General features: G+C 40.6%; 1 protein-coding gene across 2 annotated transcripts in view; it reads left to right on the top strand.

Moving 5' to 3' along the window:
- The window catches only part of LOC150078577 (uncharacterized), a 394,647-nt gene that overhangs the window by 68,229 nt on the left and 309,487 nt on the right, over positions 1–16,931 (top strand). For both annotated transcript variants that reach the window (XM_090385383.1, XM_090385384.1), the window contains one exon: positions 11,483–11,574. In XM_090385383.1, the coding sequence (XP_090241509.1) occupies positions 11,483–11,574 (92 nt within the window). The remainder of the gene's footprint in view (positions 1–11,482; positions 11,575–16,931) is intronic.

Genomic DNA, 16,931 nt, shown 5'->3' with positions numbered 1-16,931 from the left:
CTGTATTTATAAATGATATTGATGATGGTATATCATGCTTAATGTCCAAGTTTGCAGACGATACAAAGGTTGGCAGGGTTGTCAAGGACACTACTGACACTATGCTGCTGCAACAGGATCTGGAAAGGTTGAGCAGATGGGCTGAGAGGTGGCAAATGAAGTTTAACATTGACAAATGTAAAGTACTACATATGGGAAACAGCAACCCCAGAGCTATGTATCAACTCTGTGGTACTACACTGACAGTGGTAGAGAATGAAAAGGACGTGTGGGTAATTGTGCAGGCAGATATGAAGTTCTCTGAGCAGTGCAGACGGGCTGCAAGAGTAGCTCATGGTGTCTTATCAATGATATACAGGAATTTTTCTAGCAGGGATAGGGAGGTGATTATTCCCTTGTATAAGGCAATTGTCAGGCCGCAACTTGAGTACTGTATACAGGTCTGGAGGCCTCATTTCAAGAAGGATGTAGAGCTGCTGGAACGAGTACAGAGAAGAGCAACAAGATTAGTGAATGGAACGAAGGATTGCTCTTACGAAGAAAGGCTTAAGTTTTGCAAATTACAGAGTCTGGAGACTAGGCACCGGCGAGGTGATCTGATAGAGGTGTACAAAGCCTTGAATGGTTTGAGCATGCTCAATGCTGATGGGATACTGCCTCTTGCTCAGAATAATCACCTGATAGGCATAAGTTCAAATTGAGGAAAGACAGATGTAGGATAGATGTGCGGAAATTTGCCTTTAGCCAGTGGGTAGTTGGTTGGTGGAACAGACTTCCATCCCTTGTTGTGGAAGTTGATAGCCTAAATAAATTTAAGGTTCAGCTGGACAGGTATTTCGAACGAATGGAGGGGTGAAGTGGAAGGGTTGTGTTTTTTTTTTTTTTTTTGGCTGATGTTGCCTAAGCTTGCTTTCTTGCATCATATGCCTCTTCTAATGCTAATGTGATATTACGTGAAGGTGATCCTTAGTTCAGAATCGTGTCCTAAAGCCAGCTTGCTCTTTCGATTGATTCTCATCAAGTATTCTTTCTAATCTGTTAGTAATGACCCATGTGAACAACTTGTAGCTGTGGGATAACATGCTAATTGGTCTATAATTTCCAATTTATCTCCTTTTTTATGCACCAAAACTATGATTGTATTATACCACTCCTTAGGCATCACACCTTTTCTAATGCATTTTGTGAAGAGTCTTGCTAGTTTTTGTGTCATGTTGCTTCCTCCCAATTTTAACAACTCTACAGTAACTTCATCTTCACTCGGGGCTTTCTGATGATTCTTTTTCTTCAATGCATGTTTTATCTCATCAGGAAGGATATCGGGTATGTTGTATGTGTTACTAATTTGCAATCCATCTTCCCCTCACTCCTTGTATAATTCTCTATAATATTCTTCTGCCATTTGAATTATGCCTTCTCTGCTATTTATAAGTACACCATCGCGCTATTCTTCAGTTTCAGTATCATTTGTCTTTCTGTATTACTGCTTATGGCTGCTGATTTAAGTCCTTTGTTTTCCCGTAATGCTTGTTCTGCTTTTCTTGTGCTTGATCTTCTTATGCCCTCGCTGATTCTCTTTCCAGTGGCTTTGCATAACTCAGTATACTCAAATTTGACCTTGTCAGTTTATCCTGTTCTTCATTTGTTATCTTTGGTTCATCTTGACTAGTGTTTCTTGGCTAATTTTTTCTTCTTTGGATTTCTTTTTACCTATAGGTTTCTTGGGCTTTATCACTTTCAGAAAGTTGTAATATTCCCCGTCGATACCTTGGTCCTGAGCAGTCTGCAGAAGCTCAAACTTGTTAAGTTCCAGTGCATACTGATTTTTCTCCTCTTCTGTTATCTCAAAGGCCTTTGCATTATTTACTCATGTCAGTTTTTTTCCTTTCTATTCTTACATCTATATCAAGTGTGCATCTCACCATTCTGTGATCATTTCCAACATTTACCTTGTTCAGGATGGCTACACCATTCACGATATATCTTCTGTTAGCGAGGATGAAGTCGATTTCATTAGTTGTTAATCCATTTGTGCTCTTCCATGTCCACATTCTGTTCTCCCTTTTCTTGAAAAAGTGTTCATTACTGACAATCCTCACGATTCTGCAAATTTCACAAGTCTTCATTTGCCTCTTTTATTTCTTTCACCACTTCAAAAATTTCCTATAATTCCCCTTTCTGCACTGTTTTGTCACTTTCCAATTTTAGCATGAAGTACCCCATAATCTAGAAGACTCAATTTTGGTGTACATTTCTTCAACCTCTTCATCATCATGTTGGCTCAATCTTCATGCATAAATCATTATAACCATTAGCTTGTACCTCTTAGAAATCCCGAGTAGTGTTCTTGACATTCTGGTCCATCTTTATGGACTTTCTGGTCCATCTTTATGGACTTTCTGGTCCATATTTATGGACTTTCTGGTCGATCTTTATGGACCAGAAAGCCAGCTCCACCTTCGCTCCTTTCACTGTTTCCATTGGTGTCCAATTCACATTTTCTAATTCCTTTTCCAGCTCTAATATTTGCAATCTTACATTGTAATAGGCCAAGTTTAGTGTCCGAGCATGGCAGCCTGGTTGTACCTGGAGATTCTCGCTGGCCATAAGAGGGGGAGTGAAAGCCGCTGGGGATGGGACTGAGGGTCATTTGTTTCGTTGTGCTGTCATGTGCTGGAGGGTTTGGTGTTTCCTCTTCATGCTGACCAGGCGTCTTGAAGAGAACCACTCTACATGTTCATTGCCATATAGGTGACGTAACAGGGCTTACCATCAAGAAGGTGTGTATGAGTGGGTTTTAGGGAGGCAGGCCAACTGGACTTCTCCTAAATCTTCTAAAATAAAGATATTGGGTCCATCAATGTTTTAGACTAAGTGTTTGATAACACACAGAATTCCTGTTCCCCCTCTAAGCCCCATTGATTGATAGTCTATCCTATTTAGCAATTCGTACCACCTTCCGATTGTTAGCAAACTTGCAAGCTCCTCTAACTCTCTTTCATATACTTGCTGACAAAGCAAACCTAAATGAGCTCTTTAAATAAATTCAACATCTTGGAATAATAAATACACTTTGATATATCCATAAATCATTAAAGTGAATATAGTGACTCTGACAGACACATAATGACTATAGTTGCACTTGTGCAACTATGGCCATTATGTGTTGTGAAATCTCCATTATGAAATACATAATGGCCATAGTGAAATCTCCACTATGGCCATTATGTGTTGTGAAATCTCCATAACAAAATCTAAAGTGAGGTCTCTAGACCATTATACAATACTCAGCATGCAGCTTAACCATGGCCATCATGGATAATCACCTCCTTATTACCCTTCGTATAAGGCCATGGTTCATCATTGGGAGGTCCTCTACAGGGCCTCCCAGTGATGCTGCTGGTCTTCCAGATTTGCATCACTTTGATCCTGCACCCAAATCTTGGTTCCAAGGTTACATCATTGGAATCTGGCATGTGGAGATGTGCACTGAGACCCATGGAAACTAGGAAAAATGGATAGTAGTGGGTGAGGTGCCCAACCCTAATACACCACTTTGGCCTCAGCTTTGACATATCTGGATGGCCTGGACCGGCCCTCATGTCCCAGACCGGAGCATCATGCCCACATTTCCTATAAGCATTGACCCCATCCTAAGCGAATTTGTTGTCCCTTTGGTGTTCACATTACCTGCTAGTTCCTGAGTGGGCATCTCCTCATAGTGTTCCGAGGTGAGTGAGGTTTTTAGGACACCCAAAATTATTTTACACCTATGAGTAATGTAAATACTCTTTCTTCTGATGCCCCAATAAGACCCCTATATAATCAAAATGGCAATACTGAAACACCTCCATAAATAGTGCCAAAACTGAGGACACACCACCATCAGTGATACCACTCTTCCGCATTCTCCATTCCAGTGGAGAGCAGTCAATCAGGAAGATGCCACCTTTCTTCATTCAAAAAGGATTAGAAAGGTTGGCAGGATCATCTAAATCCATAAAATGGCTGTGTTCTGGCAATCTTTTGGTTGAAGCTTCATGCACAAAACATGCTGAAAAAATCCTGATAGCCATATTGATAGGGAGAATGCCTATCATGGTAACCCTACACAAAACCCTTAAGTTGTCAGGTGTATCATATGTGACAACTGTCAAGAGAATATCATTGCGAAAGGATGAAAACCTCATCCCTACCAAAGTTTGCATCCTTATATTCAACACCTGTCTGGGCATCCATTTTTCCAGCAAGGCAGACTCTTAAACTGCTTACTGGAGATTTGCATTCCAAACTGGTGTTTTTGATGTCAAAAATATTGCCATTCTCAAAAAGCTTGTTGTGCTAACGGTGCCTGTGCTTGTGTTGCAGAAGATCACAGGAGCAAAGAATGTTCATTTCCAAACCTGATCTGTATAAACTGCCAAGTAGAGCACCCTGTATACTCTAGAGCAGTAATGTCCAACCTACACCCCCCCCCCCCCCCCGAATTATTTTTATGCCGCCCACACAGAAAGTGAACTAAAACAGCATTTTAAATTTTGTTAATTTTCAAAAAAATTTCTCATTAAATTTTTTGTTCAGTAAATGTAATTGTGCATTGTACTTAATAAAATTTTTGAATATTTTCAATTTTATCTGCATCATTATATTTATTTACCTTAATATTGAAAAGCAGTGATTTACAACCTGAAAAGCAACCTTTTCAGGTTGTAAATTTTCTAAAGTTAGCATTTGAAAGCAAAAGTAATACGTTTTTTTTTTAAAAAAAACAAAAGTAAGTCGTATTTTTATAATTTTAATAAAATCTAAAAAATAAATCACTGTCATAGATTTGTTCCACATAAAAGTGTTGGGAATTTGCATTTTTTTTTTATATATATCCTGAAAATTAAAAACAGTAACATAAAGACAAACTTCCTTTTACGTTTTCATTTTGAAAATGAAAAATGAAAGATATGGAAAATGTAAAGCACTAATTTTTCTCAACTCTCTTAATGCTCCCTGCAAAACAAATATGGCCCTTTATGGGAAAAGGTTGGACACCACTTCCCTAGAGCATCCCAGTGGCGGAAGGAGAAAAACAAATCCAAAAACAAAAATCTGAGCTGAACAGCTTCTACTACGATGCCAGAAAGTGCATTCAACCAATAAATAGCATGAAGTCTTCAAATACCCAGAAAGGTTCTGTGAAGTGCATTATCAATATGCAAATTGGAATGACTATACCACCAAGAGAGTCATTTACTCCGATTACATGCTATTTATTTTGTTCTTAAAAGCCCACCCGAAAAAAATGTCAGCTGCTACTACTACTATCTTCATAACTCCTAGTGCTCCTCTACTACCAAAACCAAATGGTGAATAAAAGCTGCAAATGTTGGGAGACCAACCTGCAATAAAGAAACAATGGCTGTAGAGGTTAAGGGCGACCCAGTCCTGGAACTTTGCAGAAGAATAAGAAGATATGGACAGAGGTCAACTTCCTTTCTTTCCAAAGAAAGATAAAACTGGGACTGAAAAAGCCAAGCCCCCAACTGTTTAAATTGACTAATCCAGATGGACCCAACAAATCTAAATAATGGGAAGATATGGAAAATGTAACGCATTTTCCATATTTTTCATTTTCAAAATGAAAACGTAAAAGGAAGTTTGTCTTTATGTTAAAGTGCATTCAACTTGCTACAATGGAATTGCCGTGGATTCTATCGAAGTACTGACAATATCAAGGACCTCCTGCATAATCACGAGCCAACTTGCTTTTGCTTACAGGAGACATTTAAAAGCAAAGGAGGACCCTTACTTTCATAAATGTTCAGTTATTCACAAAGATAGAGCTGGGGATGGACCTGCTCACGGTGGAGTCACCATCCTTGAGGATAACCACATCCTCCCCTTCCTTTCAAACTACACTACTTACCACCAACTTAGAGGCTGTAGCAGTTCAACTTACAATAGGATTCCTCTTAACTGTTTTATCCATCAATTTGCCACCTGGGAAAGACATTCCCCAGTCAGACCTCAATGATCTCATTAGGCAATTGCCATCCACTTTTCTATTCCTGGGGGATTTCAATGGATACAATATCTGTGTGGGGTAGTGGTGACATCAGTGGAAAGGTTCGGATTCGAGAGCTCGAAGGGTCATTGTTTTTGATGGCTCGAAAATAATGACCTGGCCCTCTGAATGTGGAACACAACACCTTTTTCACATGCCTGCCTGTACATTTACTGTGATTGATCTGTCTATACACTCCCATTCTCTCTGTTTGTACATGGAGGTTGAAGACAACCTTTATGGTAGTGGTCACTTCTCTGTGATATCCACCCTTTGCAATGGGAGATTATGCCATGTGTCTAGGATACCACAGGGGAAGATCAGTCATGCTAACTGGAATGCTTTCAAAGATCTCACATTATTTGACACCACCACAGTCAGCAAAGAGCCAATTAATGATGCAGTAAAGCACATGATAGACAGTGTTTTCCAGTGAGTGGTAAATGCAATTCCAAAGGCGTTGACTAGGTTTTCACCATTTCTAAAACCATTGTGGAATACTAAATGTACAGCAGCAAGAATGCTCAAAACAAGGCTTGGGTGATATTGTGACGTTACTGCACCACAGATAACTTAATAGCCTTCAAACGTGTATGTGCCGAAGCACGTTACGTGAAACATTAGAGTCAGAAGGAATTTTGAATCCACTTCACATCTTCCATCAACCAGGCTTCGTCACCTAAGCTTTTTTGGGATAAAGTCCGGAAAGATGAAGGGCGTGAATACACATCGCACCCTTCGTCTTTCCTTAATCTGAATAGATGTGCAATTGTAAACACTTCGGGAGATATTTGCTGAAGTATCTGCCAAAACATCTTACACTCTTGAGTTTTTAACCCTCAAACAAAATGCTGAAAGCAAAATTTGAAAATATCCCCAAATAGCTTCGAAGAATACAATCAACCCCTTACAGAATGGGAAATGAATCTGGCACTTGCTATCCCAGGCGAGTGCTGTCAAGCCAGATACATACATTAGCAGATGATCAAACATCTTTCTCTGCAACTATGGAACAATTCTGTTTGTACAACAGAATCCATCTTGAAGACAACACTTGAAGACAAATTTTCAGACTCATGGCATAAGGCAATTTTACTTGCCTTCCCGAAGCTAAGAAAGCATGTAAAATTTCTGATTGATTACCAGCCGATTGCTTTAACAAGCTGCTCTAGCAAGATTCTGGGAAGGATGGTCAGTGCCTGTTTCACGTGGTATTTAGAAGCAAATGACCTCTCTTTCCTTTCCAAAGCACATGGCTTCCAGAGGAACAGCTGAACAGTCAACCATTTAATAAGACTAGAAACATCTATTTGATATGCTTTCCTTAAATTCAAGCACCTAGTATCAATTTTCTTTGATATGGAAAAAGCATATGACACCTCAGAGATTTGGAATTTTAAAAGATATCTATGATCCCTGTTTTAGAGGCTGTTGGCCCTTTGTATTAAAAACTTTTTATTGAACCATTCATTGCAAGTTCGTGTTGGGTCCGTTCTCTCTTGATGTTTTTGCCAAGAGAAGGGAATTCCCCAAGGGTCAGTTCTAAGTGAGCTGGCCCTTATTTTGGATATAAAAGTGAATTCCAGTACTGAACAACTTCCTACAACTGTAAACAGTGCCCTCTTTGTTGATGACTTTAGCATTCCATTGACCCCGTCAGATCTTGGGCAATGGCTAATAGCTTCAGGTTTGGCCTTAGAAAGACATCTGCTTACAGGAATGTTGCAAACGGAACCTTCACTCTGAACCAGAACCAAAGCTTGGATAAAACATCATTCCAGGCTCCTGAAACCAAATTCTTGGGGCTTGTAGTTGATAAGAAGTTGATGTTGTTACTATGTATCTGCGAACTGTGGACGCAGGCATGATTGGTATTGGCGTGAACCTCCTATGTGCCATCTTCAATAAATGGGGAGCAAACTAGGTCTAGATAACACAAGCAACCACCATATCAAGCTGTCTTGATAAATGCAGACTCCTTAAGTGCAATCACTGCCATCCAGTTTACTCTTTCTCCCTGTAATCCCATTCATAAAGTGATCCAATCTATATTATGACATGTAGAAAACAACAATCTCAATTCTGGCAAACTCAAATCAATAATAAATTGCTGAAAATAAAAAAATGAACCGGCTGTGGGTATCTAGTTTCAGGAGAAGCAGGCAAGAAGTTATTCCGAGAAGACTCCGCATCGGTCATTCCCTTCCAATTCATCCATATTTACTTGTGGAAGAAACCCTCCTCAGTATTTCTTTTGCCAGTTGCAGCTAACAATAAAGCATATTCTCATTGAATGCCTCATCTATCAGAAAGTCCAGCTTTAGCTCCCTATTCAACTTGCAGGAACCCTTAACTTTTTCACATATTCTTGGCAGTGATGCAGATTTCAAAGAACTGTTTTAAATATTTTAATTATATAAATTTGTGTAATTGTCCTTGATCATAATGACATTTTGAATTAGTCATAAGTAAATCACGAACAGGCACAATATGGCCCAAGAGGCTCTTGTACCAAAACTCCCAATTACAACAACTTGCAAAGATATACAGATCACACAATAAAGGCAACAGCAGCAGACTGTTGCCTTTATTGTGTGATTCTCTGATCTAAATTAGACTATGAATCTCAGCTAGAAACTGTGTACTATGGTGGATAGACTCTTTTCACCTAAAAGCCATCCCCCCCATAGCTACTGGAGCATTCAGAATATCCAATGCCCTGTCCACAGTTTATTGTCGAAGCAGGTGAACCATTACTATTGCTCTAATGAAATCAGTTGTCACTAAAATATACTTTTTAACTGAAATCCCTGACAGACAGCCATTCCTGAACACACATTTTTGAGCCACTAAGGGAAACTCTCTGTAATACTCGTCAGACTACCAAATGTCCCTTTGTTGTCCATGTCCAAGAGCTGCTCAGAGAGTGTAACATCATGGTAAACAATGTTACCCACTCTCCAAGGCAGCTACTTCTACCCTGACATGCTCACATACTATCATTCGATTTCTCCATTAAAAATTGGTTTAAGGCCATATTCCCAACAAGATCTTTTGTCTACCAACTCTATGATGGCCACCAAACTGAATATCCTGAATTCTTTTCCATGCCTATCTTCACTGATGGCTCGAAATCAGAGTTGTCTGTCGGATCTGGTGCTGTTTTCCCAGATATACAAAGTGATCGCATAGGTACGATTATTGGTGCACACACCAAGTTCACTTGTACACGTAATGTACAGGTGCATGCATACTCAATTTTTTTACACACAATTACACGCAGACAAAATCATGCATAGAGGTACATGCTCACATCAATTTCAATAACGTGTTCACATGTGCACACACACACACACACACACACATACAAAATCATATATACAAGTATATGTGCACATCAGTTTTACAACATATGTTCTCCCACATTCAGATACAGAGCATATGTAGAGCTACATGCATACGTTAATCTCATTGTACATATAGGCACATGCACACACAGATCCAGAATATACATATACGTACAGATGCCAAGTTCACAGGCATTCACATTGATACTACAGGGCCCCCTGTACGTGATGAGAAGACTTCCCAGCGACACTACTGGTCCTCCAGATTAGCATCACTCAGATATAATGCCCATACCCTGGCTCCTTGATGTGGGCACCTGTACGTGGTGAGGGGACCTCCCAATGACTCTGCTGGTACTCCAGATTAGCATTAATGGGATCCAGTACCCAAAGTTTCAGGGTATCGTCATAGGAATCTGGCATGTTTTCTGTACTCTGCGACCAGTGGAAACTAGGAAAGGATATCCTGGTGTGGTTGAGGGCCCAGCTTCAACACACCACTTTGGCCCCTGCTTTAACAAGATGGGAGGGTGGAGTTATAGATGACTCGACCAGGATCAATCGGCCCAGCTTGGGTGGCCTGAAGGGGTCAACGTGTTGATACCATACCCCTACTCTCATGATCCGAGAGACAGGATTCAGGCTGATGGAAGTGCGAATATAGTGCCTTAGCCCTGGCAGTCCCCTCCTGAGTGCACGTGGTTGGTGCATTATAGCATAGGTTGCTGTTGCGTCAGCAAAATCAAATCAAATCCTGAGTGCATTTATTGCTTGCCAGGCAGTGGGACACCAACCTACAAAGAAAAACCACTATGAATCTTGATACTCTGAATTTTTCTTCTGGGACCCCAACAAGGTCTCTACCAGAAAAATATAGAAATGAACCAGAAAATGCTACCCCAGCAAAAAGACCCAGAACCAAAGATACATCAGGTCCAGTAGCTCGATACCTGATTGTTCATTCCATCAATGAAAAGCTCATAGGAAAAATGTCACTCTTTTTCATCCCAGTACAGTTTGGAAAGGCTAGCTCACCCAAATCTGTGAAACGGCTTCGTTCTGGTCACATCCTTGCTGAGACTAAAACTCCTTCGAGCAACATGTATTGGGGAAATACCTATTGTAGTTTCCCATAAAACCTGAAGCTTTCTGAGACTGCTGTCTCCTTCTTCAACAATATGAAGAAGGAGACAGGAGTCTCCGAAAGCTTCAGGTTTTATCGCTTTTAATCCAGTTTATTTTAGATAATTTTATTGCTTCAGTATATTTTTAACATTTTATCGTAGTTTATTTTATCGTAATTTATTGTAATATTTTAGTCTTCCGATAGTGTATTTTATTATTTTTATAGTAAAAATTTTTTATTCCTTGGCTGGTGTTTGTCTTTAATTATTATAGAATTAGGAAGTGTTTGGGGGTTTAGAACTGTTCGCAGATAAGCTTGCTCTATTAGTTTGACTATTAGTGTATTCGATAATAAGAAAAATGGGTGGGTCATGCTGTATGAAGTAATGAAATTTTTGCATATGGCGTAAACATGGTAAGAATATACCCAGATCCTTGACATAACGTGGCCTCGACAATGCCACCCGCCTACACACAATAATTTGTCCACAATAAGTCACTTTCTTCCGTTAACACACTCGAAAAAGTCTGTTTTACACTGCAAAACGGTAGATTTATCACTTTTGTAAGCATATAAATTAAAAGCAAACGATGAAACCTTCCATGACAAGCACATAACACATACTGAACAAGGATTAGCGAGAAACAACCATACTCGCGATTTTGTCACCCCTCTCCACCCACCCACTGAGCGCTGTTTTGACTGGGAAAGATAATTTTAGCCAAGCCCATGTTTTTTTATGGCAGAAAATGTTCACGGCACTTTAAAATTCACATTTTTTTAGGTTTCATATTATATTAAATCAGCGACCGTGAATGCAGATACCACAAATAGCGGGAGCTTACTGTGTATATATAAATTATTATTATTATTATTACTGAAGATTCTTTTTTGTTGTGAATTATAATTTATTAGGAAGTATGCTCTCCTTCACCTAACATTTTTTTGTTTCAGGATGCTGTTATGTCAACCTGTTTTTCCCCATCAGGAAACCTTGTTGCTTCAGCATCAAGAGACAGAACAGTTCGCCTTTGGGTTCCAAATATGTAAGAAATTGAATGACATTTAAATTTAGTAATAGAGGAAATTGAATTTATATTCATAAAATATGAATTCCTTTTTGTATATAAATCCATGAATTTCACATTACTGCATTGTTTCATATATGGTTTGATTATAACTGGGCTGTAATGGATGGTATATATATATATATTTTTTTTTTTTCATGTAACTTCCTATGCTTATTTTTTTAACTCTTGACGTTAAATATAAGAAAGGTACCTGGGGTGGATGGGATCTATCCAGTTATATTAAAGGAGGCAGCAGAGGAAATAAGCAAACCCTTAGCCATAATTATGAGAGCTTCCTTGGACTCAGGGTAGGTCCCCATGGACCGGAGATGTGCAAATGTGACCGCAAATTCACCAAGGAGGATCAAAGGGCGACGCAAGTAATTATAGACCTGTTAGTTTAACTTCTCTTCTAGGGATATTAATGGCGGCACTGGTTAAAGAAGCACTGCAGGATCATCTACACAAGACTTCAGTTATAGCTCGGACACAGCATGGTTTTGTTAAGGGGAAGTGTGCATAGTGTGCATAGTATTAGGGTCAGGCGCCACCTGTGGTTTCCCACATCTGCGCCATATGTTCGCTGTGAAGGAATACAGTACTACTGTAAATGCCAGAAAAGTGTTGTGTGTTGTATATGACATATTGCGTTAGGTTCTGTTGTGTGTCCTGGCATTTGGCCGCAGGGCCCCTAGTGGGACTCCACGTTGCCCGCACACACCACTAGGAGGTAGCCAGTCTGCCCATTATTCTCTGGCTTGTCTCCGCCAGGGTCGCCAGAGCTTCCTGGACGGAGACAAAAAAAAAAAAAAAAAAAAAAAAAAAAAGGTAGAGTCGGGGAAGTACAGAGTGTACGCAAGAAAGGAGGGTATAGCTAGAAATATGGAGGATGTAGGCGAAGGTATCCTCCAGGTTATCAATGGAGCAATAAGCGCCATCAGTTGAAAGGGGAACCCGGGAAGGACGATAAATAAGACAGCAAGAGAGCCGTGTGCAAGTTGCCACTGAGGAATGAGGTGGTCCATACGCCAGTTGATCCTATCCAGGTTAAGATCAGTTGGCCAGTTAGGTTAGGATCAGATGTTTGGGTTGTTCCTATTTTGTGTTGGCAATAAGGTGCTCCGTCTTGTGAAGAGGGCTTGTGCAAACTTGGTAAACTCATAGTAGTAGTTTTCTTCTGTGATGAATAAGTGTTCATTTCCTTGAGGGTTATCTTGTATACGAGTAAACAGGATGCTGCGGAGGTCCTCATAGTGTTGGCAGGTATATACTAGATGGTTCCAGTCTTCTATTTCACCACATGCACAGTAGGGGTTGTCAATGATTCCCATGGATGTTAATTTATGGTTTATTGATCCGTGTCCAGTGATGAGGTAGGTGGTATGAAGACCAGGAGAAAACCAAGTTGGAGATTTAGGAAATACGGCATTCACATAAGGTATAAATTTCTTGGTGATTGGGCCCTTGTCGGTAGCAGTCCATCTGTCCTGCCAGGTCTGAAGTAGTAGGATGGCAATTTTTTTCTTTTCCTGCCTGATTTCATTCAGGTTATTGATGGAGTGTCCAAGGATAGTTGCTGGTATACCCCTGGATAGACAGTAGTGGAGGCCCCTTCGAATAACCTCCAGATCAAGCGGAAGGACGCCCGCAAGAACCTGAAGGGCTGGGTTGCTAACTGTGCAGCATGCCCTTGTAATAGTAAGAAGGATGGTGCGCTGGATGGTTCCCAGTTTACGTTTGTTGTTGTAAAGAGTTGCCCTGCGAAACCAGACCCCTGATCCATACGTTATGAAGGGAAGGAAGATTGATTTGTACAGAATCTTAAGGGTGCGTCGGTTCAATCCCCAATCGCGACGACTCACCCGTGCGATGAGAGCAGTGTAGTTTCTCACTTTCGCGTGGAGGTGTGCAAGATGCGGAGAGAAAGTGAGCTTAGGGTCAAGTATTATTCCCAGTAGTTTTAACGTAGTAACTAGCTTGACGGTTTGGCCTTGAAGTTTGATAGTGGGGTTTCTAGTAGGCTGCAGTGATCCCTTCAGGAGAATGGATTGTGTCTTTTGGGGTGAGAGTCTTAGTTTGTGTAGGGCTGCCCAGTTCTGAAGGATTTGAAGTGCCTGGTTTCCTCTGGCTTCCAGAGAAGCTCTGCTGTCAGCCTCAATCGAAATGGTCACATCATCAGCAAAGGCTTGTATACCTACAGGACCTAGGTCCAGTCCAAGGAGCTCATCCAGGACAATGTTCCACAAAAAAGGACCAAGGACTGAACCCTGGGGGCAACCTCTGTAGATTGACCTGGTAATTCTTCGGTACGTTGAGGAGATTGTAATTTTCCTATTTGATAAGTAGTTTTCGATGCATTTGTATAAATTTAATGGTATATTTGCTTGCCTAAGTCTGCGAAGGATACTTGCCCACCAGAGCCTGTCAAATGCTCCTGCGAAATCTATTGCTATTAGTAGGTAGTATTTGGAGGTGAGACTGCAGAGATGATCCTTTGCAGTGCGTCTTCTGTGCAACGCCCCGGTCGAAATCCAAACTGGAAGTTGGACTGGAGCCCAGCTTTGGTGTAATGGTCTTGGAGCCGTACTAGGAGTAGTCGTTCAAACAGTTTACTGACCATGGATAAAAGGGCAATGGGTCGGTATGACTCTGGTTGTTGGAGTGGTTTAGACGGATTTTTTATGATCAGTTTTACATTGGCGTTTTTCCATTCTTCTGGGAAAGATCCATGGGACAAGCACTTATTGAAGAGGTCGAGTAGAAACTGGATGTTAATTTGGGCGGTCTTTTTAAGGACTTCGGGTTCAATGAGATCTGGTCCGGGACATTTCCTCTCTTTCATTTTGGTAAGAGCCTGCTGCAGTTCATCTGTGGTAAATTGGTCTTCTACAGCATTGTTGAAGTAGATGTTGTTTGCCTGGCATATTTCTTGCTGTTGTACTGTCAGAGGATCAGTATCTGTACCAAAAAGCGTGTCCAGAATATTGGCCATAGACTGCTCCCACGATGTAGTCATAGTGCCGTTTGGTGTGAGAGTGGATTGGATAACTTCGCCCCTCGGGAGCTTGTTGGTGGTGATGCGGTACACCACCCCCCAGGGTTCAGTATTGCCAGTCGTTTTGACGAGTCGTTCCCAAGATGATCTTTTACACTGCCTTATAAGGGAGGTGTAGTCGTTTCTGACTCTTCGATATTCTTCACGGAGGGTGTTGACCTCATTTGGGGGCCAAGACGTACGAGCTCTCTGAAAGGCTTTTCTTTTGGAGTGTACAATTCGGCGAAGGTGCTCCAGCTCTGGGGACCACCATGGGACGGCATTAGGCATTGGTCTTTTCTTTCTAATTGATTGATTGCAGGCCTGGATGATGATTTCTGTTGTGAGCTTTTGATGTTGATTGGGGTCCAGTGCTGGAAGATCAGAAGAGTTGTGGTTCTGGATCATGGTCTGCAGCGTGGAGCAAAAGATTTCCCAATTGGCCTTGTTAATGGCATAGCGACTAATATTGTAGTGAGGTGGTGGAGTTGGATCAATGGGGAAGTCTTGTCTGACCAATTTTATTGGATACATTAGCATTAGCATTAGTAGAGGCATATGATGCAAGAAAGCAAGCTTATTCAGCATCAGCCAAAAAAAAAAAAAAAAAAAAAAAAAACCACTACTCCCATTTCACTTCTCCGTTCGTTCGAAATACCTGTCCAGCTGAGCCTTAAATTTGTTTAGGCTATCAACTTCAACAACAAGCGATGGGAGTCTATTCCACAAACCAACTGCCCGCTGGCTAAAGGCAAATTTCCGCACATCTATCCGACATCCGTCCTTCCTCAATTTGAATTTATGCCCTCTCAGGTGATTATTCTGAGCAAGAGGAAGAATCCCATCGGCATTGAGCATGCTCAAGCCATTCAAAATACTGTGATGTGGCCACAAAGGAACTGGATGCAGGGAATAATTTTGATATCATATATTTGGATCTTAGAAAGGCTTTTGATACTGTTGCACATGGAAGACTGCTGCACAAATTGGAAGTGTGGCATTGGAGGCAAATTAGCATTAGCATTAGTAGAGGCACACAATGCAAGAAAGCAAGTTTATGTAGCATCAGCCAAAAAAAAAAAAAAAAAGCTCCCATTTCACCCCTCCATTCGTTCCAAATACCTGTCCAGCTCAGCCTTAAATTTATTCAGGCTTTCAATTTCCACAACAAAAGATGGTAGTCTGTGACACGGCTCCTTGTCAGAATGGTTCCACCGTTCTTGTCAAATATTTTTGTCAGGTCTGAAGATGAGAGTTGCCGGTGCGGACGTGCCTTTCTGCCACTCTTGGAACAGAGAAGTTTTTCTGATTTATTTTCTGCTTTATTAGTTTAAATTGACATATTAACTTATTTTCTAGAGTAGCTTTATATTCCTATTTACGGTACTTAAGTTTAAAGTAACTTAGATAGAGATTTTGTAGGTATTACTTAGTATCGGAAAGGGTATCAAATCCACGTGTTTACCGTTCGTAAATAGCCGCCATTGTTACGGGAAAATTAATCAGTAAAATCTATTAATCTTGTCGAACTTCATTGGCAATTAAATTGTACTTTTAACTATACATATAACCACTTAGGTTACGTAACATAAATAATTAGTAAAAATAAATAATTAATACATAACTTGATACGGAAGTTATATAAAGGGATTTCGTAGATAACACTCGTTACTGAAACATAAATATTTCGTAGATAACACTCGTTACTGAAACGTAAATATTCTGTAGATAACACTCGTAGATTTCGTAGATAACACTCGTAGATTTCGTAGATAACACTCGTTAATGAAACATAAATATAGCGTTATAACTGTGTTGGGATACAAGTTTAGGATTTAATTTTGTACTGAAATTGAAATTTTATTGAAAGTAAATCGAAATCAAGACTCAAACTAGAGCAGCAAAGCAAAAGGCTCAAGCTAATGGGAATGCTGTGGCTCAGGGGAGAACTGAGGGGGCAGTTGCCCTCTGAATCACAGCCTTTTAAGATGCACTATTTGCTTGATGTTTGCGGTGCAGTCAGGTATGGGACATGATACTGCCATGGGGGATGTCTTTGTATGTGCACGATGCAAGGAGTGTAAGGAAATCAGGCGACAACTCAGCGTTGTTATGGGCTTATATGAGAGCTTGAAGGACAGGGCAGATGCCCTCGGAGGATTACAAGTGAGGGGCCCATCAAGCTCTCAGCTGCCCACACCAATGCCAGAGCTTGCACTTGGTCATCGCGCAACACAGGTAAAAATACGAGGGAGTCTGGGTGCGAGGTTAGCCTGTGCAGACATTGCTCCTTAAAGCT

The sequence above is a fragment of the Mastigoproctus giganteus genome, chromosome 11 (assembly GCF_048544385.1).
Source record: "Mastigoproctus giganteus isolate SK-2022 chromosome 11, ASM4854438v1, whole genome shotgun sequence".
Lineage (NCBI taxonomy): Eukaryota > Metazoa > Arthropoda > Arachnida > Uropygi > Thelyphonidae > Mastigoproctus > Mastigoproctus giganteus.
Note: the sequence above shows the minus strand (reverse complement) of the source record. Positions and strands in the feature narration are given on the sequence as shown.